This window comes from Mustela nivalis (genome assembly GCF_964662115.1).
Source record: "Mustela nivalis genome assembly, chromosome: 19".
Classification (NCBI taxonomy): domain Eukaryota; kingdom Metazoa; phylum Chordata; class Mammalia; order Carnivora; family Mustelidae; genus Mustela; species Mustela nivalis.
In genome coordinates, this window is record NC_139038.1 from 36,990,619 (window position 1) to 37,008,897 (window position 18,279).

The following is an 18,279-nucleotide window of genomic DNA, read 5'->3' on the forward strand; positions in this document are numbered from 1 at the left end:
TGGCAGCGGCACCGAGCAGGTGCCCAGAGCTGGGTGGAGGCGACGTTCCTTCAGCCCCGCCCGGCCACTCCGGCCGCCAGGGGGCTCCCCAGTCCTGCCCGCGGCACCACCCCCTCACCTGCGCCGGCCAGGCACCTGGCGCCGCCTCCGGAAGAGGGGATCCGGGACGGCGGGGACCTTGGAGGGAGCCCGGCGTCGGCGGGTGAGAGCCTGGGGGGCGCCCGAGGACGCCGGCCGTTGGAGCTTCAGGTAGAACAGGGTCGGCGCGAGAAGGCGCCGGGGGTGGGGTGGTTGAGCCTGGCTCCTGGGGCGCACAAGCTGGAGGCGTGGGCAGGAAGGTAGGTGGTCGCTGAGCCTCGGACGCCTGGGGCGGGGCGGGGTGGGGGGTGTCGAGGAGCTGGGGGTCCAGACGCCTGGGTCGAGATGCTAAACAGCGGCTCAGTACGAGAAGGTGCGAGAAGGCGGGAGGAGAAGGGACGCCCCCGGGTCTCCAGAGCGGGGTTGGGGCCACAGGGGCCATCTCAGGGAGACTCCGGGACCCCGGCTGGGCCGGAACAACTGCGACAACTGGGTCCTGCGGATGGGGCTGGGCTTGGACACCTGGGGTGGAAGGGACAGGTGTGTGTGTGTGGGGGGGGGGGTTGTGCGCGCGTGTGTAAGGGGTGGGGGGGACCCCCCAGAGGGTTGGAGGTGGGGAGGGTGCCAGCGAAATCTGGTGTGTCTCTTCTGAGCCCCGGATCAGCCGGGCCCTAAGCAGCCCTGGGAGAGCGCCACCGGGCTCCTGTCCCCAGGGGCGGGCCGGGAAGTAAACAGAAACCTGGAGTGGCCCCACCGTCTGCTGGTACAACTTGTTACTTGGCCCTGCCCTGGGCCTGCCCTGGGGCCCCTGGGAAACTGGGGCCAACACTCCAGAATGGGAGGACTGGGTCTGGGCACCTGAGCTCCAAGGCATGGGGACCAAAACACCTGGATCTTGTGAAAATAGGAAAACAAGGACCAGGATACCTGGGAGGGAAGGGGGCTGGGGTCCTGGGCTTCTGGGGTCCTGGGCTTCTAGAAGAGAAGGGATCCGCAGGCCTAAATTCCCAAGGCCTGTACTCTGGGAGGGGAAAAGGCTGAGCTCCTCTGGAGTCCTGAGTCTCTGAGAACTTGGCTTCTAGAAAGAGCTTCCCTGCTGGTGAGGGGCTGGGAGCCAGGTCAGCAAGGTCCTGGAGCACTGGGACAGTTACCTGGGGGCAGAGGATGTCTGTCAACAGCAGCTTATTTCCTTGTACTCCCTGCCTCAGTTTACCCCTGGGGACATTAACGGAGCTGGGTGGCCAAGACGCAGATCATTAACCCTTCACAGCCCAAGGAGGCCCTTGCCACAAGGCCAGATCTTGACCAGCAGGGGGCAAGTCCCAACCAGCTGTCTCTCCCCACTGACCCTCCTGTGCCCACAGAGGCTGCAGCCACCATGAGCTCCCCACAAGGACCAGGCTTCCTGTCGGGGCTGCTCTCTGGAGGTGCCTCCCCCAGTGGCAATGAGGGCTTCTTCCCCTTCGTGCTGGAAAGGCGGGACTCGTTCCTGGGAGGGGGCCCGGGGCCCGAGGAGCCCGAGGACCTGGCCCTCCAGCTGCAGCAGAAGGAGAAGGACCTGCTGTTAGCCGCAGAGCTTGGCAAGATGCTTCTGGAGCGCAATGAGGAGCTACAGCGGCAGCTGGAGACACTGAACACCCAGCACTCTGAGCGAGAGGAAGTGAGCTGGCGGCCGGGGCGGGGTGGGACAGGGGACAGCCTGAGCTGGTGGAGGGCAGGTGGGAGACAGGTGCGCAGGGGGAGGCCCCCGAAAGAGCAGTTCACTGGGCCCCGTGTTCCTGGAGGGATTCTCCAGTGGTTGAGGACAAGCCAGGAGCTAGGTTCAGGCCTCTGCCTGGCTGTGGGACCCTGGGCCAGCCACTGGTCTTCTCTGAATCTTGGGTCTGGCCACTCAGTGGGATGGCACAACCCCAGCCACCAGTTACTGGGCGCCCCTTCCCTGCCTGGCCCTGGGCTAAGCCCTTCCTGTGCGTTATCTCCGCCAATTCTCTCCTAGACCTGTAACATAGAATTCCCCCCTCTGCCCAGGCTGTCCTCAGCTACACAGCCATTCTGAGGGTCACATCGGGCCCCTAATCACCCCGGACAACCCCAACCAGCATCCATAGAGCCCCAACCATTGCTTCAGGATAGACCTGGGGAGCTCATGTCCCTCAGTTCCTCCCCTGGCCACCTAGTGGGCATGTCACCATTTAAGTGGAGCATCTTGACCCCATCATCTGTGGTCCTCATCCCCACTTCCCATTCAGGACCAGAGCCCAAGCGTCTCATGACCTCTCTTCTCCCGCATGTGCAAGCCCTAGGGATTTTGCCCCTAAACCAGATTCTGAATCTACCCGCTTCCCAGGGTCTCTGCAGCCTCCAAGCTGGCTGAAGCCAACATCGCCTCTGCCCCAGCCCTGCAGCTGCCTCCTCACTCATGCCCAGCTTCCACTCCTGCCCCCAAAGCCCATTCTCCATGCTCCATTATGGGGCCGCCAGAGGCATCTTCAAGAATTGCAAATCGGGGGATGCCTGAGTAGCTCAGTTGTTTAAGCGGCTGCCTTTGGCTCAGGTCATGATCCCAGCATCCTGGGATCGAGTCCCACATCGGGCTTCTTACTCAGCAGGAAGCCTAGGAAGCCTGCTTCTCCCTCTGCCTCTGCCTGCCACTCTGTCTGCTTGGGCTCACTCTCTCTGACAAAAAAAAAAAAAAAGACTTCAACTTAAAAAAAAGACTTGCAAATCGCATCATTTCTGTCCTTGCCTAAAATCCCCTCACGGCTCCCCATCTCACTTACAATGATGACACTCTTCACCAGGGCCCAAAAGTCCCTGCTCGAGGGCCTCGGCCAGTGACACTGCTGTCCTCCCCTGGAACCTCTTTTTAGTTTTTCAAGTAACCCCCACGTGTTCCCTTGGGACCTTTGCACGTGCTGTTCCTTGGTGTAGCCCTCTTCCATCCTGCTCTTTAGGTGTGAAGTCAAACATCACTTTCTCTTTAAAGAACCCCCCAGCCTACCCCACTCTTCCTCATCAGGGCTTCTTTACAGCCCTTATACACTCTGTCTGAAACGACCAAGTTTGACCAAGTTCAAGCCTGTGTCCATGCGCCTGAGTCTCTAGACTCTAAGCTACCAGAGGCTAGGAACTCGGTGGTCTCCAGTGCTGCAGACAGCCAGACCCCACAGTGGGAGGAGCTCAGGAAGTACTGCTGGGCTGGCTAGGGAGCCGGAACCTAGGGGGTATTAAAGAGCTTGTCTAATCAAGGAGAGCAGCACAGCAGGGCACCAGCGAGGACAAGTGGACCCTGAACCTGGGGATTTAACCCTAGAGCTCTTGTTGCCCCCACGATATTTGGTTAAGAGTTTGTGCACGTGGGTTGGAATTGCTGCCTCACTGCTTTACTGTGTGTCCTTGGGCAAGGCATTTGACCTCTCTGACCCCCAGGCTCCTCATATAGAAAATAAGTACACTGACAATTCTAACTGTGATTGGCTGGTTGAAATGGCACCAGGAAGGCGCAAGCACAGGGCCCGGTTGGAGTGCCTAATATCTGGAGCACCATACGTTTACCACTGCCTTCTTGCTTTGAGGGTTTATAGAGAGTGGGGGCCAGAGGCTGGCCCCCCGACTTGCCTGCCTCCCCAAGCCGGGCAGCTGGGTGTGACAAAAGCGTCCCCCCGCCTGTTGGACAGGTTTTGGGGAGGGCACGCTGAGGCCTGGGGCCCAGGCGGGGCTGGCCAGGGTTAATTAGAGAGAGCTGGCCCAGAGGAGCCGGGGGAGAAGATCTGAGCAGAGGCTGAGCCTCCACAGCCCCTGGGACACCGGCTGGTGAGGCCATGGGCCGGGGCTTAAATTCTGCCAGACTCAGGCGCCAAAAACGGCGCCTGCGACCTCGGGTGCAGAAGCCCAGGCAGCAGCCGGAGGTGAGCGGGCATCAGGGATCCTCACTCTCCTCCAGTCCCAGATCAGCTCCTCCTGTCTGACCTGGAAACCTCTCTCCACTCTCCCCCCTCCTCCAAGGCTCTGGTTTTCACTCTCTGCCTGCTTCTCCATCTTGCTTCCACACCTGTCTCAGCACCCCCAGACCCCTCTGGGTCCATCTGTGTGTTTGCTCCAGCCTCCCCTCCCCCATCCCTCCCTCTGTCCTTGACCCCTCTGTCCGGGCCCCCACAGCGGCTGCAGCAGGAGAACCATGAGCTCCGCCGGGGCCTGGCAGTGCGGGGCGCTGAATGGGAGGCCAGAGCTGTGGAGCTGGAGGGGGACGTGGAGGCCCTGCGTGCCCAGCTGGGAGAGCAGCGCTGCGAGCAGCAGGACAGTGGGCGTGAGCGGGCACAGGCCCTCTGTGAGCTCAGCGAGCAGAACCTCCGGCTCAGCCAGCAGCTGGCCCAGGTGGGAGAACCGATCCTGTGTCCCTAACAGAGGGAGGGCAGGTGTCTGTGTCCCAGTGTTGGGGTGGGCGCATGGGGCTTGGGGTCAAGGCTCAGGGCCAGCTGGGGGCTCCACTGCCTTCCCCCTCACCCCCAACAGGCCTCCCAGACCGAGCAGGAACTTCAGAGGGAAGTGGATGGACTTCGGGGGCAGTGCCAGGCTCAGGTCCTGGCAGAAGCAGAGCTGAGGACGCGGCTGGAGAGTCTACAGGGGGAGGTGAGTGCCAGCTGGGGCTGGGGGTGATCTGGGGCTGGCCCGGCACCTCCCCTCCAGCCCTGAGGTCTCTCCCCAGAACCAGATGCTGCAGGGCCGCCGGCAGGACCTGGAGGCCCAGATCCGGGGCCTGCGTGAGGAGGTGGAGAAGGGCCAGGCCAGGCTGCGGGCCACCCACGAGGAGCTGCTGCTAATGCGGCGTGAGAAGCGGGAGCATAGCCTGGAGGTGACCGGTGGGGGGCCGGGGGGGTGTATCTGACCAGGGCAGGGGCCACTGCCTCGGGGCTTCCAGGGAGATGAGGCCACAGCTGGGTCATCGGGAGCCCCAGAAGCTGAGCCAAGAGAGCCTGGGCATTAGCCCAAGGGCACATGGGAGCTTTGGAAGGAGACTGAGCAGGGGTGGTCTGCCTTTAGAAGCCATTAGAGCCCGGCAGTTGGGAGGCCAGAGATGACGGGGACTTGGACCAGGTCTGGGGCAGTGGAGATGCACAAAAAGAAATGACAAGAGGCAGCAATGGCCTGATGTTTGAGCTCTCAGGAGCGTGTACTCTGTGGTGAAATAACGCGGGCCCGGATCCCAACATCCCTTCTCACTTTCCTTGTCTGTGAGATGGGATGGGGATGATGAAGAGCCGAGGGGAGGGTGAGGCACTCAGCACAGCGCGGGGTTAGAAGGGTCAATAAACGCATTGAGGATGAAGAGTTAGCAGGCCGACCGGTTCGGGGAGGGGGCGGGGCCCGCGAGGTGACCCGATGGGGTGGGGCTGGGGGGAGGCGGACTGGAAACTTTAAAGCCAGGGCACCTGTCCGCACCCTGCATTATAGAGGAGGAAATTGGGATCTGCCGAGGGGACCTGCGCGGTCCAAGGCCGCCCAGCGATCCGAGGGTGGGAGCAGGATCCCTGGGGTGCTCCGACGCGCGGGACTGCGGGCTCTGGGTGGCGCGCCGGCGCCCCCTGTAGGTCGGCGGCGGGATGAAGGCGCAGGGCGTCCCTGGCTGACTGACCACACTTCTGCCCTTTTGTCTGTCCCTCCGTAGCTGGAACGCGCGCGCTCCGAGGCCGGGGAGGCATTGAGCGCGCTGCGGAGACTGCAGAGGCGCGTCTCGGAGCTGGAGGAGGAGTCGCGCCTTCAGGACGCCGACGTGTCAGTAGCCTCACTGCAGTCCGAGCTTGCTCAGAGCCTCGACGGCGACCACGACCAGAAAGCGGATGGATGCAGAGACGCCCCGGTGAGCTCGTGACCCACTAGCCCCCACGTGCCATGCAGACTCCGCCCCTCCTCCTTTCCCCAGAAGGTCTGACACCTCACTGACAGATTCCTTTGGCGAACAGAACACTCTGTCCCCTGAGATCCAAGAGACATTCAGCCACCTGCCTTCAGCCCAAGAGAAAAGCCTGGAGCCTCCCAAGAAGCAAGCATCCCTGAGGCCAGGGGAGATACTCGAGGAGAAGGAGGCCGAAGTGGCCCGGCTGCAGGATGAGGTGTGGGAGTGCGAGAGCGGATGGAGAGCCCCTCCCCAGGCCAGTTTCTCTTGCCCATCTACACCTCTGAGCCTTTGCCCACTAATTCCCCCTCTACATGGATCTATCTGCATCCCAACAAACTTGTAGTTATGCTTCAAGAGTCAGACTGTATGCCACCTCTTCCAGGAGGGCTTCCTAAGCCGCAATCCCCCCCACCCCCCAGCCCTACCTCCTAGTGCTTCTCTCAGCATCCCTTCTGCAGGCTTACACCACCCTGCCCCCACCCCATCCTGCACCAGCCCGGGGGCTCAGATTATTCTCCACATTGGCCGCAGCTGCCCAGAGAGTTTGTGGAGCAGGCGAGGGAGGGCCTGGAGACCTGAAGCCCTGGCTGCTGACCAGGGGGCCCACCTGCTTCTTTTCGCCTTCCCCTGCCCACAGATCACGCTGCAGCGGACAGAGATACTGTCCCTGCGGGAGGAGCTGCGAAGGCAGAAGGAGCTGCGAACACAGGAGGACCCCGAGGAGGCCCTTAGCGGCGCCCTCTCGGATCGGGACGAAGCTGTGAACAAGTGAGCCTCTGCCACCATGCACCACAGCCCCTCAGGCACCCTGGGCCTTCGAATCCTACCCCCAACCCCCGCCACGTGATATAGTTATCCCTACACCCACCAGGAGCCCTCCGACCTTGCTTTCGGTGTCAGCAGCACCACTCCCGTCGGGGTCCAGCGGCGTCTCGCCACGCCCGTTCCCTGACGCCCGAGCGCCCTCGGACCCACTCTTTGCCCCTCTTGCCGGCAGAGCGTTGGAACTGTCCCTGGAGCTCAGCCGCGTCTCTCTGGAGAGGGACTCGCTCTCTCGGGAGCTGCTTCGTACTATCCGCCAGAAGGTGGCGTTGACGCAAGAGCTGGAGGCCTGGCAGGTGAGGGGCGGGACCGGAAGGGCGGGAGACCGGCAGGGGCGGGGCCAGTGCGCTGACCCGCTCCTCGGGCCGGCGCAGGACGATATGCAGGTGGTGATCGGCCAGCAATTGCGCTCGCAACGCCAGAAGGAGCTGAGTACGGCCGGATCAGCCCCGCGTCGCGCTGCACCGCGCTTCTCGCTGCGCCTGGGCCCTGGGTCTGCCGGCGGCTTCCTGAGCAATCTCTTCCGAAGGACCTGAAGGGCGGGCGAAGGGGGCCGCCAGTGGCCTCTGGTTCACGTAACTCTTCTGGCCAATGTAGCACCAGGGCCCTGTCTTCCAGAGGGGGCTGGTGCCCTCCCCGCCCCGGGAAGCTGGGCAAAGGCTCACTGGGAGCAGGGGCTAGCTTTGGGTGCCCAGGTGGGTGGCGGGACAGGTGAGGCAGAGCTGTTTTAAATCTATATAGGTCTCTGTTTTCTAAGCACCTTGCGCCTGGCATGCTCCAGGGCAGAGATGGGGGTGGGTATTTATGTATCAAGGTCGAACAGAGTAATATATAAAAAATCATTACCCCAACTTGGCCTCCATTCTTGGGAAGAACATAAACGGAAAAACAGCCTGGAAATTTATTTATTAAAAAAGAAAGAAAAAAAAGCACTCCAAATCCCTACTACAGAAGAGGTGTTGACACATATCAGAAGGACAGGGAGAAGGCGCGGTAGCCCAGATTGGTGAAGACATCCACCCGGCAGCTGTTACCCGCGGCTGTCAGGACCTGGAGGCAAGATGGGGGTGACTGGCCCGGCCATACATGTGTCCCCCCCCTTTCCCCGCCTCGAGGACCATCGCAGCCCCTTGCAGGACCCACCTTGCACTCGGGTGCTGCTGGCTGCTGGTTGAGACTAAGGCTAAGCAGCCCTGGGGAGGAGCCAGGCACCTGGGCCTTCAGCTCCCCACTCAGCTGCCACTGGTTGACACAGCGGCCCTGGCCAGCAGATAGAATCTGTGGAGGGTAGGGAGGGCAGTCAGGGGTCAGAACTGGAGAGAACCGGGCAAAGGCGGTAGAAGCAAGACAGAGGGCCTCACCAAGTCCTGGTAGAAGGTGACGTGTTTCTGTGGTGCCCGCATGGGGAAAATGGTGGTGGGCGTGGAGGATCGGAGGTGCCAGAGGGTGAGTGCTGGGCCGCCTCCACAGACCTGGGCAGAAGGGAGGGGGTCCCCAGTCACTTTGAGGTCAGGCTCTTAGCTGGCAGGGCCCGGAGTGGTAACCCCATTCTGCACCTCGCCCTGCTCACCATCCAGTCTGAGTCCGTTGCCAGACATCCGATCCAACGCCCATTGTGGGGTCTCGAGCACTCCTAGGGGAAAGAGGGTAAGAGAAGGAGATGAAGACATGGGTGATGCCCAGGGAGGTGGAAGGGAGGACAGGGCGTGGCGCGTGCCCTCACCTCATGCTTATACACCTCGATGGTCTGGACTTCCTTGGCTGTGCGGAGGTCTATGGGGGAAGGACGGTGAGAAGCGCCCTGCTGGCCCCAGTCTTCGCCACTGCCTTTCCCTCCAACCAGACACTAACTTACCCCAAAGTCGCACGGCTCCATCCTCACCACCCGACAGCACCTCAGGGCTCCGCTCCCGCAGTGCCAGACAGTGGATATAGTCTGTGTGGCCCCGGAGAGCCCGCTGCAGGAGGAGGGCCAGTGTCAGGAGGAGACCCTAAAAGGATGCCCCTACTCCCATTCAGCCCTGACCACCCAGCCCCGTGGCCTGCTCACTGTGAAGGCCCCAGTCTCAAGGTCCATCGTATGCAACTGACAGTCTCCCCCTGCCAGGATGAGAGAATTCTCCTACAGAAGAAGGCAGAGTGGAATCGCAAGTCAACGTCGAATCAGGACAGGGAGAGGGGAAAGGCTTTTAAGACTGGACCAAGAACAGGGCAGAGTAGAGCCCCAGTCACAAAGGGCTCAGACCTTGGGGACGAGAAGCAAAGCATTGATCTCAGGCACTTCGAGACTGGTCCTGGGAGAGAGAAAGTGAGGTCAGCTCTGGTGTGGCAGTACCTTTGCCTCCAAGCCCCTTTTGCCCACAGGGCCCTAGCTTACCTGTACGGAGGCTGACGCCGCCACAGCTCCTTACAGCCCTTCACGGAAGGAAACACTGGATAATGTCAGAGGCTCCCTGGGACCAGGCACCCCAACTGTCCCCCAGCTCCATACTCCTTACCTTCTTGAGGATCTCTGCCCAAAGCCAGGCCTTCACCTCCCCATCCCCAGCACTGAGCAGGTGTCGATCAGTGGAGACCATGCTGTAGACAGGCCCATCATGGGCTAGACGGAAATGCAGAACCTGAGTGACCCTGTCCTGCTGCCCTCCCCTACCCAGGGTTCTCTAAGCCAGACTCAATGGCTGTACCCACCTTGGAATGTGACCACGGGCTTCTTACTTTCTTCTTTGGCCTCAGAACTCAAAGCAGCAGACAAGCTGAAGGGAGAGGGGAGGGCAGCCTGAGAGTCAGAAGCAGGGGGTGCCAGTAACAGGGCTTACAAGTGCTAGAGCTACAGGATAATGGGAGCAGGAATGAGGATACCTGAAGATGGCGATCTGCCCGTAATTGTTGCCAGCTGCAAGGAACTTCCCACAGGGTGAGACACTCTGGGAGAAAATGGTCATGTGGAGCCGCTGCAGGGCCTGAAACACTTCCATCTGTTGGGGGAAGCTGGATGAAGGCGACCTGGAACATCTAGGACCTGCCAGTCAGACTCCTTCCTGCAACCCCTGCGGTCTGTCCAGCCTCCCACGGCCCAGATCGCTCAGCCATCCTTTGAGGCAGCCCACCAAGTGGGTGTGTGCCCAGAGTCCCAAGAGTTGTCAAGTCAAGGTGAGATGTCTACCAGGACCTTGAGCAAGTGCCCAGCCTGGCCTCCTCAAGTGGCAAATGGGAGTTCACGGGAGACTTTGTCACAGGTGTCTGAGCTCATATATCTAGAGCTTCACATACAATTGTCTGGTAGAAAACGCTTAAAAAGTGGCTCCAGGGGTGCCTGGGTGGCTCAGTGGGTTGAGCCTCTGCCTTCCGCTCAGGTCATGATCTCAGAGTCCGGGGATCCTGGTCCTGGGATCTCAGCGGGGAGCCTGCTTCCCTCTCTCTCTGCCTGCCTCTCTGCCTACTTGTGATCTCTCTTTGACAAATAAAAGAATCTTTTTAAAAAATTTTATTAAAAAAAAGTGGCCCCATTAACCCGATACATAAAATATACTGACTTCTAATCCCTACCCTCCAACTTTCACGTTAGGCCCCTAAGATCATGCTGGGTCAGAGGCCGCTCCTGGTCAGAGTCCGAGTCCCAAACAAAACAGGGCAGTCGCGCTCAGGAATGACTCCTTGCCAGCCTCTTCCTAGCCGGGCATGGACTACAAACCCCAGAAGGCACCGCACACCACGCCCGCCTCACCTGACCCAGAGGTACCGCGTGTGGCACAGCTCGCTCCATGAGAACTACAAATCCCAGGGTGCTCAGCGCGACGCAGTTTCACAAGTCTGAACGTGCCCGCGAGCGGTTCCCTTCGGGGAGCCGGACAGCCCCGACACCGCCGGCCGGCCCGGCGCGAAGGCGGCCGCCGAGTATTACAGAGCTTCAGGATCCAAGGTGACCGCCGCGAAGATCGCCAACACGAAGTAGCGCCCAGCGCGGTCCCTCTAAGACAGGTCCCCTCCCCCACTTCGCCGAGCCCACCCGCTTTCTAGCCGCGCGGCGCTCGTCTTCCGCGCCTGCGCAGAACCTCGCCACTGCGCGCGCGTAGCGCCACGCCCCTCACGCTGGACCACGCCCTCTGAGGCTCCGCCCTGTCGCCTGGATCCCACCCTCTGCCTGTGGGACCCCGAACCCAAATGATCCTGCAGCAGCCCCTAGAACGAGGACCCCCAGGTCGGGCCCAGCGCGACCCAAGGGCCGCGTCGGGGACGCCCCGAGCCCAGGACGTGAGGTGTGTGAGGGAACTGGGTGGGCCTGCCCAGAGGCCCGGGAGCTTGGGCTGGGGGCTCATGGCTGGTCTGCAAGATGACACGCGGTGGGGCAAGTCGGCAAGGCTTGGGCATAAGCTAAGACTGGGCTGAGTTCTGAGGCAGGCTGCTGGCTGACCTGGGACATGGGGTGACTTAGGTGTCAGCTGTGACGGGTGGTCTGGGGGCTTCCTGACTACACTGCAGGCACTGGAGAGCCGATCCTGGAGATGGGGCCAAGAGGGTGGGGTGCACCTGGCTTTCTTTTCTTCCCAGCTCCCCTCCCCGAGGAGCTGTGCCCATGAGCACCAAGCGGCGCCTGGAGGAGGAGCAGTGAGTTTGGGGGCAGGGAGGGACTCCCAACAAGACCTCTGTCACCTTAGGTCCCCATCAGACTGCCACGGATGTGAATATCCCAGCCTGCCTGTCTTCCTGTCTCTCCCCAGGGAGCCCTTGCGAAAACAGTTCCTTTCTGAAGAGAATATGGCCACTCACTTCTCTCGACTCAGCCTGCACAATGACCACCCTTACTGCAGCCCCCCCATGGCTTTCCCCCCATCTCTGCCCCCACTCAGGTAGGCACCATCCACCGTCTTGGCCTTCTGGAGGATCACACCCGATCTTTGAAGCCACTCTCTAGGCCCTGCCTCATCCTGCTATTTTTAGCTTCTACCCAACCTCTGTTGTTTCCCATCTTGGCTCCTTGGAAGGTGCTGGCAGCCCAAGAGCTCTTGGGGACCTGGTCCTGGAGGGAGGTGGCTCTTCCAGGCCAGCCTCAGCCCCATGCTGTTATTTCCTTTTCCAGGAGCCCTTGCTCTGAGCTGCTTCTGTGGCGCTATCCTGGGAACCTGATCCCTGAGGCCCTCCGGCTGCTGAGGCTAGGGGACACCCCCAACCCCCACTACTCTGCAACCCAAGCTGGGGAGATAATGGAGCTCTGAGTGCTGCTGGGCAGTATTTCTGCCCACTTTCCTTCTTCCCCACAACACAGAAGACCAGCATCCCCACTGAGGGACCAGCTGTCCTGAATATTCTCCAGATCAGGCCCCTGGGCCCCAGAAGGGACCCTCAACAGAGGAGGACAGTGAATCCCACAGAGCCCTGGACTGGGAGGGGCTGGAGGGACAGGAGCATGGGAAGGAAGGGAGGCATTTCCCCTAGAACTGAATAAAGATTGCTGAGCAAATGAAGGCTTCCGTCTGGAACCCTGGGACCTTTTGAGAAGGAAGATGGGAAGGCTGGGACGCTGGATGCTTGGGGTTTCTCAAAATCTTCCCTGGAAAAAACGGTCAGGACCCGGCCAGGTCCTGGCAGGCTGGGCTCAGGCATTGAGAATGTGTGAGTCAGAGCCTCACCCCCCCGCCCCCGCGGCTGACTCACTCCTCCCTCCAGCTCTGGGAAGTCGGGCTGGGGATCATGCCACTCTCCAAACCATTTAAAGTTAAAGATTCTTTTATTAATAAATTTTCCCTCCCTTCCAAACTCTCTCCCCAAAATAAATATTTCCCCCCCTTTGGGGGTGGGGGGGACAGTGTCTTAGGGCCAGCCCCCCTAGAGGGCCAGCCCCCTAGTGTTAGCAACAGGTCCCTAACCCCCCAGGCAGAGACCCCACGGTGGAATTTCAGAACGTCCGTCTGAGTGGGTGGGGCCTGATGACGGCTGGCCCTCGGGCCCTCGGGCCATGGGGGCGGAGGGAGGGACCCTTTGTGCAAATGCTGCAGTTCCTTGGTGTCAGCTGTCTGGTGTGAGCCAGCGTGGGGCTCCTTTCCTGTCCTGGAGCCAGAGACAGGGCAGTCAGACACCTTGGAAGGCTCCTCTGAAGCCTGGGCCCAGGCCTCGGAGAGCTGATTCACCAGTCCCCCATCCCTCCACACCCCTGTGGTTGGAAGAGTCTGGCTCTGGCTGTGTCTGGAGTGAGGGGGCTGGCTCCAAAATGAATGAATGAATGAATGATAAGTGGGTGGGGCCTCCTGCTGGCAAGGGCTCTCTCTGTCACTGGATCAGTGCCACACCAGGACAGCCCTCCCCGCCGGTCTCCTCAATGGGGGCTGCAAGATAAGAAGAGGGGTGGTCAGGAGCAGGGAGATGGTGAGGAATAACGGGGCGTGGGGGGAGGGGATGGGACGGGAGGGGCTGGCTCACTTACTAGTAAACTTCTCTCTCCTGCGGCACCGTCTCCAGACCAAGAAACCAGAAAGCAGTCCCAGCACGAGGGCTAGGCTCAGAGCACCCCCCAAGATGGGCCACAGCAGGGGGAAGGAGGCTGGAGGGGCTGCAGCGCCTGGGGGCGGGATTCCAAGTTAGGCCTCGCCCCTCTCAGTACTAGCCCCGCCCCCTAGATCCCACCTGGGGGAAAGTCCCACGCCTTTTCTCCACCTTGGCCCCTGCCCTAATCCTATCCCTTCCCACCCCACCTCCAACCCCCACTCCTGATTAATTCCTTAGATCTGAAGCCCACTGCTCCCCTCTCCACCCCCGCAACTCTTCTACTCTGATCCATTCGCCCCTGGTCCCTCCCCCCACTCACAGCCCAGGCAGAAGTCGCTGTGTGGTCGCGCCGGGCAAGACGCGCAGTCCATGCACTTGTCGAGGTCTGCGCTCCAGGAGCTGCCGCGAGAGCAGGGGGTGGTGCCTGGGGAGGGGGCCGCTGGTCAGAGGCTGGGGCGGGGCACGGCTATTCTGGGGGCTGAGGTCAGGGTCGGCCGGCTCAAATAACGTGAGTCACCGGCGCCCTCCCCCCGCATTCCTCACAGGTGACCGCACGGCCCGGCCGGGGCTCAGCAGCGTGGGGGAAAGGGGGGCCTAGCGCGGGACGCTGGGGGGGGGTATCAGGTCCCCAACCCCCCCCCCGCAGCCGGCGGGTGACTCACTCCTGGGCACCCGGCCCGACCCCAGTCCCTCCCCCCGCATAACTGGGCACTGAAGTCACCGGATGGAAGGGGGCACCCCACATGGTATAGGGGGTACCGACCTCCGTGTCTTCGATACTACCCCCCCGAGACTCTTTGGTCAATGGGGCCAGACAGAACCAGGTACTTAACACGATAGGGGCGTGCCTTTTCTCACCGAACGAGACATCCCGCCCTCAAACTTTCTTTTTCCCTCCACTTCTGAGTCTGGACTTATTAGGACAGAAGCCGTCCCCCCATTTGAAATGGGGGAAACTGAGGCCGAGACTGCGGATGAAATTCGGAGCGGGATGAACCTCTCCGGGCCAGGGAGTGCGGTGTCTGGAGAACACCTAGCCCCGAATCCCCGTGTCCGTCTACTTCCCCCCAAGTTCGGACCGGTTCTCCGGGTCCCCAATGCCGGCTCTCCGATCCCCGGCGAGAGGCTCCCAGGGCCCCCGCGACCTCCCACCCAGCCCGCGCCCGGCGTACCTGGCACTCGCTCCCCGCCCGCCGCGCCCAGTAGCGCCAGCCCGAGCCCCAGCACGAGGAGCCGCGGCAGCGGACGCAGCGGACCGGGAAGCATGGTGCGCGTCCCGCGGCCGCGGCCGTCTGAGCCAGCAGCGCGCGGGCCGGGGCGAAGAGCCGCAGCCCCGCCTCCGCCCCCGCCTTCCGGGGCGGTGCCCTCGGCTCGGCCCGCCCCGCGACCGGCTCCTGGACGCCCCGCCCAGCCTGGCCTGCTTAATTCAGTCATTAGCTCAAAAAGCACCAACTCGGTGCGCCTGCGGCGGGGACCCCGCAGGGACGCAGACCTGGCCCTATGCTGTGGATGCTGGAAGTCCAGGAAGTTGCGGGCGACAATCAGACACGAACAACGCATCTCAAAGATAACTGCAGCTTTTTTAAGGACCCCGGAGTATAATGATAACGACATAACAAATAATAATAATAATGTCTTTAATTTCTACCTTGGAGCATAGCTACACAGTTAAATGTGCTCTTGTCGGGACGCCTGGGTGGCTCAGTTGGTTAAGCAGCTGCCTTCGGCTCAGGTCATGATCCCGGCGTCCTGGGATCGAGTCCCACATCGGGCTCCTTGCTCCGCAGGGAGCCTGCTTCTCCGTCTGACTCTGCCTTCCACTCTGTCTGCCTGTGCCCGCTCTCGCTCACTCTCTCTGACAAATAAATAAAATCTTAAAAAAAAAAAAAGAAAAAAAAAAAAAGAAATGTGCTCTTGTCGTCTTCAATTTTTCCGAGTGTAAAACTGAACCTTGGGAAGGTTGGGTGAGTTCCCAGGGTCCCAGGACTAGTAAGTCGCGGAGTCAAGAGCCAAGCTAGGGCTTCATTCCCTGTGCCCTGACCCACTGGGGGCCGGCGTTAGCCAGCTGAGGTCCCACCCCCCGGGCCTCACGTCGGAGCAGCGGCCCCAAGCTCGAGCGACCCCAGCTGACGAAGTTGGGATTCGCGCACCGCAGTCTGGAAAGGGGTCTCTGCCCCTCCCCGGGGCGGTGGTCCAGTGACGTCACTGCCTCTTTAAGACCCCCCACCTCCGCCCCCGTGAGCACATTCTGCGGCTCCTACGAATCCTTCTGGACTTCTTTGCAGGTGAGCCTGGGGGAAGTGCCAGCGTTGGAGGGGAAGAGGCGGACTCCTCAAGGAGTGGGGTGCAGCGGGTATGTTAGTGTAGGTAGGGGTGCATGTAGAGAACCTGGACTTAACTGGGGGAACACCGCCCCTGGGCGGGGGTCTGCCCCGAAGCCGCGGAGCTGGTCAGGTTCTTCTGCAGCCACTGAAGGGTTAAATGCCCCTCCCCCTCCCCCGGGACAAAGGCATCGAAACCCGGGCGCCCCTCCCCCACCTGCGCTGCTCTCTGGGGCGGGGCCCCCCTCCCCCTCACCTACCGGAGCAGACCCTGCTGATAACCGCCGCCATTAAGCCCTTCCCGCAGCACCGCTCCCAAGCTGCCGTCCCTTCTTCGGGCCGGACTCAGATCGAAAGCAGGAGGGGGCGCCCTTGCGCCAAGCCGACCCCATAGTGTGCGGAAAGAGAAGGGGTCGAGGACAGGGGTAGGGTCTTGGAGGGGATAGGTGCTGGGTGTCTGGATGTGGAGGGCCGACGCCGGGGTTGGGATGGGACTGGCGTGGGCCGCCCCGTCCGATCTCCTTCGCGGTCAGGTATGGGCTCCGTCAGGTATGGGCGGGATGCAAATGAGTGCACAGTCTGTCCTCTGGCCACGCGGCTGGGGCCGGTGCTAACTTAAGGTCCAAATCCTGTGTGGAATCTTTGGGCAACGGAGAGCAGCAACAGGACCTCGAGCAGAACTGACCCCCGAACCTAGCCACAACAGAGTGGGATGTGTGGGGAGACAAGTGAGGGGGGCAGTTCGCTGGACACACTCCAAGGGTTTAGGTCCTTTTAGAGGAATTGAATCCTGAGAGGATGGCATCTGGGACAGGAAGGCACAAGAAAATGTCCCCAGCCTTGGAAGTATCCTCAGTGTGACCCTAAGGGAGGGCAGAAGAGCAGGACCCAGGGGGTCAGAGGAGAGCCGTTGGGAAGAGCTTTTGGGCAAGAGGGTGGAATTTTTTTTCTTGTTCACTTCTCCAGCCCCCTCTGGAATTTGACTGAGGCTGGGCCGGGACAGGTAGGGCCTGGCTAGGCCAGGGATGACAGGTCACCTGAGACACAAAGGTCACCACCCACCTGGGGGTATGGTTGGGGTGAGGGGTTTAAACACTGCTATTGAGTGGTGGGGAGGAAGCTTGGATCTCCAATCTTGATGTTGAAACTGACAGGTTTTGAGCCTGAAATTCCTGGCTAGAGCCAACCCACCATCTGTGTGCCCCAAGGAGGGCACCTGGAAATTGCCCTCTTTTGGGGGATTCCTGCCCTTTTGGCTACTTTGCTGTCAGATAACACTGCCCTGTGGTGGGGCCACAGCCTGTGGTGTGAGAGTTGGCCCTCATCAGTAACAGAGGGTCTGGACCAGCCTGTCTTAATATCCGTCTGCTTCTGTCCCCCAGTGCGGCTCCTCTCAACCTCAACTTGGCCATGGCTTCTGCTGGTCTGCAAATCCTGGGGATTGTCCTGACACTGCTTGGCTGGGTAAATGGTCTGGTGTCGTGTGCCCTGCCCCTGTGGAAGGTGACCGCCTTCATCGGCAACAGCATCGTGGTGGCCCAGGTGGTATGGGAGGGTCTGTGGATGTCCTGCGTGGTGCAGAGCACCGGCCAGATGCAGTGCAAGGTCTACGACTCCCTGCTGGCGCTGCCCCAGGACCTGCAGGCTGCTCGCGCCCTCTGCGTCGTTGCCCTCCTTGTGGCCCTGCTCGGGCTGCTGGTCTACCTCGCGGGAGCCAAGTGTACCACCTGCGTGGAGGACAAGGACTCCAAGGCCCGTCTGGTGCTAGTCTCTGGGATCATCTTTGTCATCTCGGGGGTCCTGATCCTGATCCCCGTATGCTGGACGGCTCACGCCATCATCCGGGACTTCTACAACCCCCTGGTGTCAGACGCCCAAAAGCGGGAGCTGGGGGCCTCTCTCTACTTGGGCTGGGCAGCCTCCGGCCTTTTGTTGTTGGGCGGGGGGCTGCTGTGCTGCACCTGTCCCTCTGGGGGGTCCCGGGGCCCAAACCATTATATGGCCCGCTACTCGGCATCAGCCGCACACGCCACCTCTCAGGGTGCCCCTGAGTACCCCACTAAGAATTACGTCTAATTCTGGTAGGGGAGTGGAGGCTCCCTCAGCAACCTGCTGGGCTGGAGACACGGAGACGGTTCCGCACACAGCTTGGGGATTGTTTTTTTCACTCTTGTGGGGACGGGTATTTTTAAAATTCACTTGATAACCTAACCAAGGAACCCAGGTCTCTCCTAGGCTCTGCTGTTGGTATTTCTTGCCTTTGGATGATGGCGCCAAGGAGGAGATGCTTTGGTTTCTGGATCTTTCTCCACCCTGGGCATCCCCTTCTTGGAGGCCAGCTGAAGCTGTGGGCCAGCATAGCCGTCCGGGGGCTCTCAGCCTGTACTCCTCACTGGCCAGCCTCTGGAACTCTTGGGGGCTCTCAAGCCTCACGGACACCAAAGAACTGCCCACCTCCCAGGTCTCAGCTGTGCTCCAGATGCTCCACCCCCTGCCACCCTGATCCTCTCACCTTCAACCCTGCACACTTCTGCCACGCCACCCCACCAACACACTCACCAGTTTTTGCTGAATAAAGCATGTCTTATTTTGTTCTTTGCCTTGGGTGCTGCTGGGGGACTGCTGGGTGCCAACCTGGCAGGGGAGGAAGAGAACACAAGGGACCCATCTTATCCTTGT

At 61.0% G+C, this 18,279-nt stretch overlaps 5 protein-coding genes across 13 annotated transcripts; 3 read left to right on the forward strand and 2 right to left on the reverse strand.

The window, feature by feature from the left end:
- The first annotated feature begins 116 nt into the window (after positions 1–116).
- On the forward strand, positions 117–7,687 carry BICDL2 (BICD family like cargo adaptor 2). 4 transcript variants are annotated; one of them, XM_082713345.1, is made up of 10 exons: positions 117–202; positions 1,443–1,738; positions 4,237–4,452; positions 4,591–4,707; positions 4,784–4,930; positions 5,744–5,935; positions 6,039–6,188; positions 6,612–6,742; positions 6,972–7,092; positions 7,171–7,687. In XM_082713345.1, the coding sequence occupies exons 2-10, from the start codon at positions 1,457–1,459 to the stop codon at positions 7,330–7,332; spliced, it is 1,518 nt and encodes a 505-aa protein (XP_082569471.1). In that variant the 5' UTR covers positions 117–202; positions 1,443–1,456; the 3' UTR covers positions 7,333–7,687. The 4 variants fall into 4 exon arrangements, with proteins under 4 accessions (XP_082569471.1, XP_082569470.1, XP_082569473.1 ...); XM_082713344.1 differs by having other exon boundaries at positions 157–249; XM_082713346.1 differs by having other exon boundaries at positions 169–338.
- On the reverse strand, positions 7,684–10,663 carry THOC6 (THO complex subunit 6). 3 transcript variants are annotated; one of them, XM_082713377.1, is made up of 13 exons: positions 10,524–10,663; positions 9,659–9,774; positions 9,488–9,552; positions 9,295–9,398; positions 9,174–9,211; positions 9,042–9,090; positions 8,847–8,918; positions 8,652–8,754; positions 8,520–8,569; positions 8,367–8,429; positions 8,158–8,268; positions 7,940–8,074; positions 7,684–7,846 (listed from the first exon to the last, which is right to left on the reverse strand). In XM_082713377.1, the coding sequence occupies exons 1-13, from the start codon at positions 10,560–10,562 to the stop codon at positions 7,766–7,768; spliced, it is 1,026 nt and encodes a 341-aa protein (XP_082569503.1). In that variant the 5' UTR covers positions 10,563–10,663; the 3' UTR covers positions 7,684–7,765. The 3 variants fall into 3 exon arrangements, with proteins under 3 accessions (XP_082569503.1, XP_082569504.1, XP_082569505.1); XM_082713378.1 differs by lacking the exons at positions 9,042–9,090; positions 9,174–9,211; XM_082713379.1 differs by lacking the exons at positions 8,847–8,918; positions 9,042–9,090; positions 9,174–9,211.
- A 260-nt stretch (positions 10,664–10,923) lies between these two features.
- HCFC1R1 (host cell factor C1 regulator 1) lies at positions 10,924–12,257 on the forward strand. 3 transcript variants are annotated; one of them, XM_082713401.1, is made up of 4 exons: positions 10,924–11,055; positions 11,348–11,404; positions 11,518–11,646; positions 11,877–12,257. In XM_082713401.1, exons 1-4 carry the CDS (start codon positions 10,961–10,963, stop codon positions 12,010–12,012), a joined length of 417 nt encoding a protein of 138 aa, XP_082569527.1. In that variant the 5' UTR covers positions 10,924–10,960; the 3' UTR covers positions 12,013–12,257. The 3 variants fall into 3 exon arrangements, with proteins under 3 accessions (XP_082569527.1, XP_082569528.1, XP_082569526.1); XM_082713402.1 differs by lacking the exon at positions 11,348–11,404; XM_082713400.1 differs by lacking the exon at positions 11,348–11,404 and having other exon boundaries at positions 10,951–11,055; positions 11,455–11,646.
- A 248-nt stretch (positions 12,258–12,505) lies between these two features.
- TNFRSF12A (TNF receptor superfamily member 12A) lies at positions 12,506–14,609 on the reverse strand. Its single transcript, XM_082713403.1, has 4 exons — positions 14,452–14,609; positions 13,599–13,703; positions 13,218–13,352; positions 12,506–13,119 (listed from the first exon to the last, which is right to left on the reverse strand). Exons 1-4 carry the CDS (start codon positions 14,543–14,545, stop codon positions 13,064–13,066), a joined length of 390 nt encoding a protein of 129 aa, XP_082569529.1. The 5' UTR covers positions 14,546–14,609; the 3' UTR covers positions 12,506–13,063.
- A 771-nt stretch (positions 14,610–15,380) lies between these two features.
- CLDN6 (claudin 6) lies at positions 15,381–18,194 on the forward strand. Of its 2 annotated transcripts, none has more exons than XM_082713388.1 (2): positions 15,381–15,564; positions 16,983–18,194. In XM_082713388.1, the coding sequence occupies exon 2, from the start codon at positions 17,011–17,013 to the stop codon at positions 17,674–17,676; it is 666 nt and encodes a 221-aa protein (XP_082569514.1). In that variant the 5' UTR covers positions 15,381–15,564; positions 16,983–17,010; the 3' UTR covers positions 17,677–18,194. The 2 variants fall into 2 exon arrangements, with proteins under 2 accessions (XP_082569514.1, XP_082569515.1); XM_082713389.1 differs by lacking the exon at positions 15,381–15,564 and adding an exon at positions 15,870–16,025.
- Positions 18,195–18,279: the final 85 nt, after the last annotated feature.

What these genes read in the sequence shown, in the direction of transcription:
- BICDL2 (XM_082713345.1), top strand. Translation starts at nt 1,457, where the DNA reads ATGAGCTCCCCACAAGGACCAGGCTTCCTGTCGGGGCTGCTCTCTGGA. An exon ending in TGGAGAGTCTACAGGGGGAG is followed by an intron (nt 4,708 to 4,783) that starts GTGAGTGCCAGC and finishes GTCTCTCCCCAG; the next exon opens with AACCAGATGCTGCAGGGCCG. An exon ending in CGGGACGAAGCTGTGAACAA is followed by an intron (nt 6,743 to 6,971) that starts GTGAGCCTCTGC and finishes TCTTGCCGGCAG; the next exon opens with AGCGTTGGAACTGTCCCTGG.
- THOC6 (XM_082713377.1), bottom strand. Translation starts at nt 10,562, where the DNA reads ATGGAGCGAGCTGTGCCACACGCGGTACCTCTGGGTCAG. An exon ending in TGGAGCCGTGCGACTTTGGG is followed by an intron (nt 8,570 to 8,651) that starts GTAAGTTAGTGT and finishes CTTCCCCCATAG; the next exon opens with ACCTCCGCACAGCCAAGGAA. An exon ending in TCGAGGTGTATAAGCATGAG is followed by an intron (nt 8,430 to 8,519) that starts GTGAGGGCACGC and finishes TCTTTCCCCTAG; the next exon opens with GAGTGCTCGAGACCCCACAA.
- HCFC1R1 (XM_082713400.1), top strand. Translation starts at nt 10,961, where the DNA reads ATGATCCTGCAGCAGCCCCTAGAACGAGGACCCCCAGGTCGGGCCCAG. An exon ending in CCCCGAGCCCAGGACGTGAG is followed by an intron (nt 11,056 to 11,454) that starts GTGTGTGAGGGA and finishes CTGTCACCTTAG; the next exon opens with GTCCCCATCAGACTGCCACG. An exon ending in CCATCTCTGCCCCCACTCAG is followed by an intron (nt 11,647 to 11,876) that starts GTAGGCACCATC and finishes TTCCTTTTCCAG; the next exon opens with GAGCCCTTGCTCTGAGCTGC.
- TNFRSF12A (XM_082713403.1), bottom strand. Translation starts at nt 14,545, where the DNA reads ATGCTTCCCGGTCCGCTGCGTCCGCTGCCGCGGCTCCTCGTGCTGGGG. An exon ending in GGGCGGGGAGCGAGTGCCAG is followed by an intron (nt 13,704 to 14,451) that starts GTACGCCGGGCG and finishes CCCCCTCCCCAG; the next exon opens with GCACCACCCCCTGCTCTCGC. An exon ending in CAGCGACTTCTGCCTGGGCT is followed by an intron (nt 13,353 to 13,598) that starts GTGAGTGGGGGG and finishes TCCCGCCCCCAG; the next exon opens with GCGCTGCAGCCCCTCCAGCC.
- CLDN6 (XM_082713388.1), top strand. Translation starts at nt 17,011, where the DNA reads ATGGCTTCTGCTGGTCTGCAAATCCTGGGGATTGTCCTGACACTGCTT.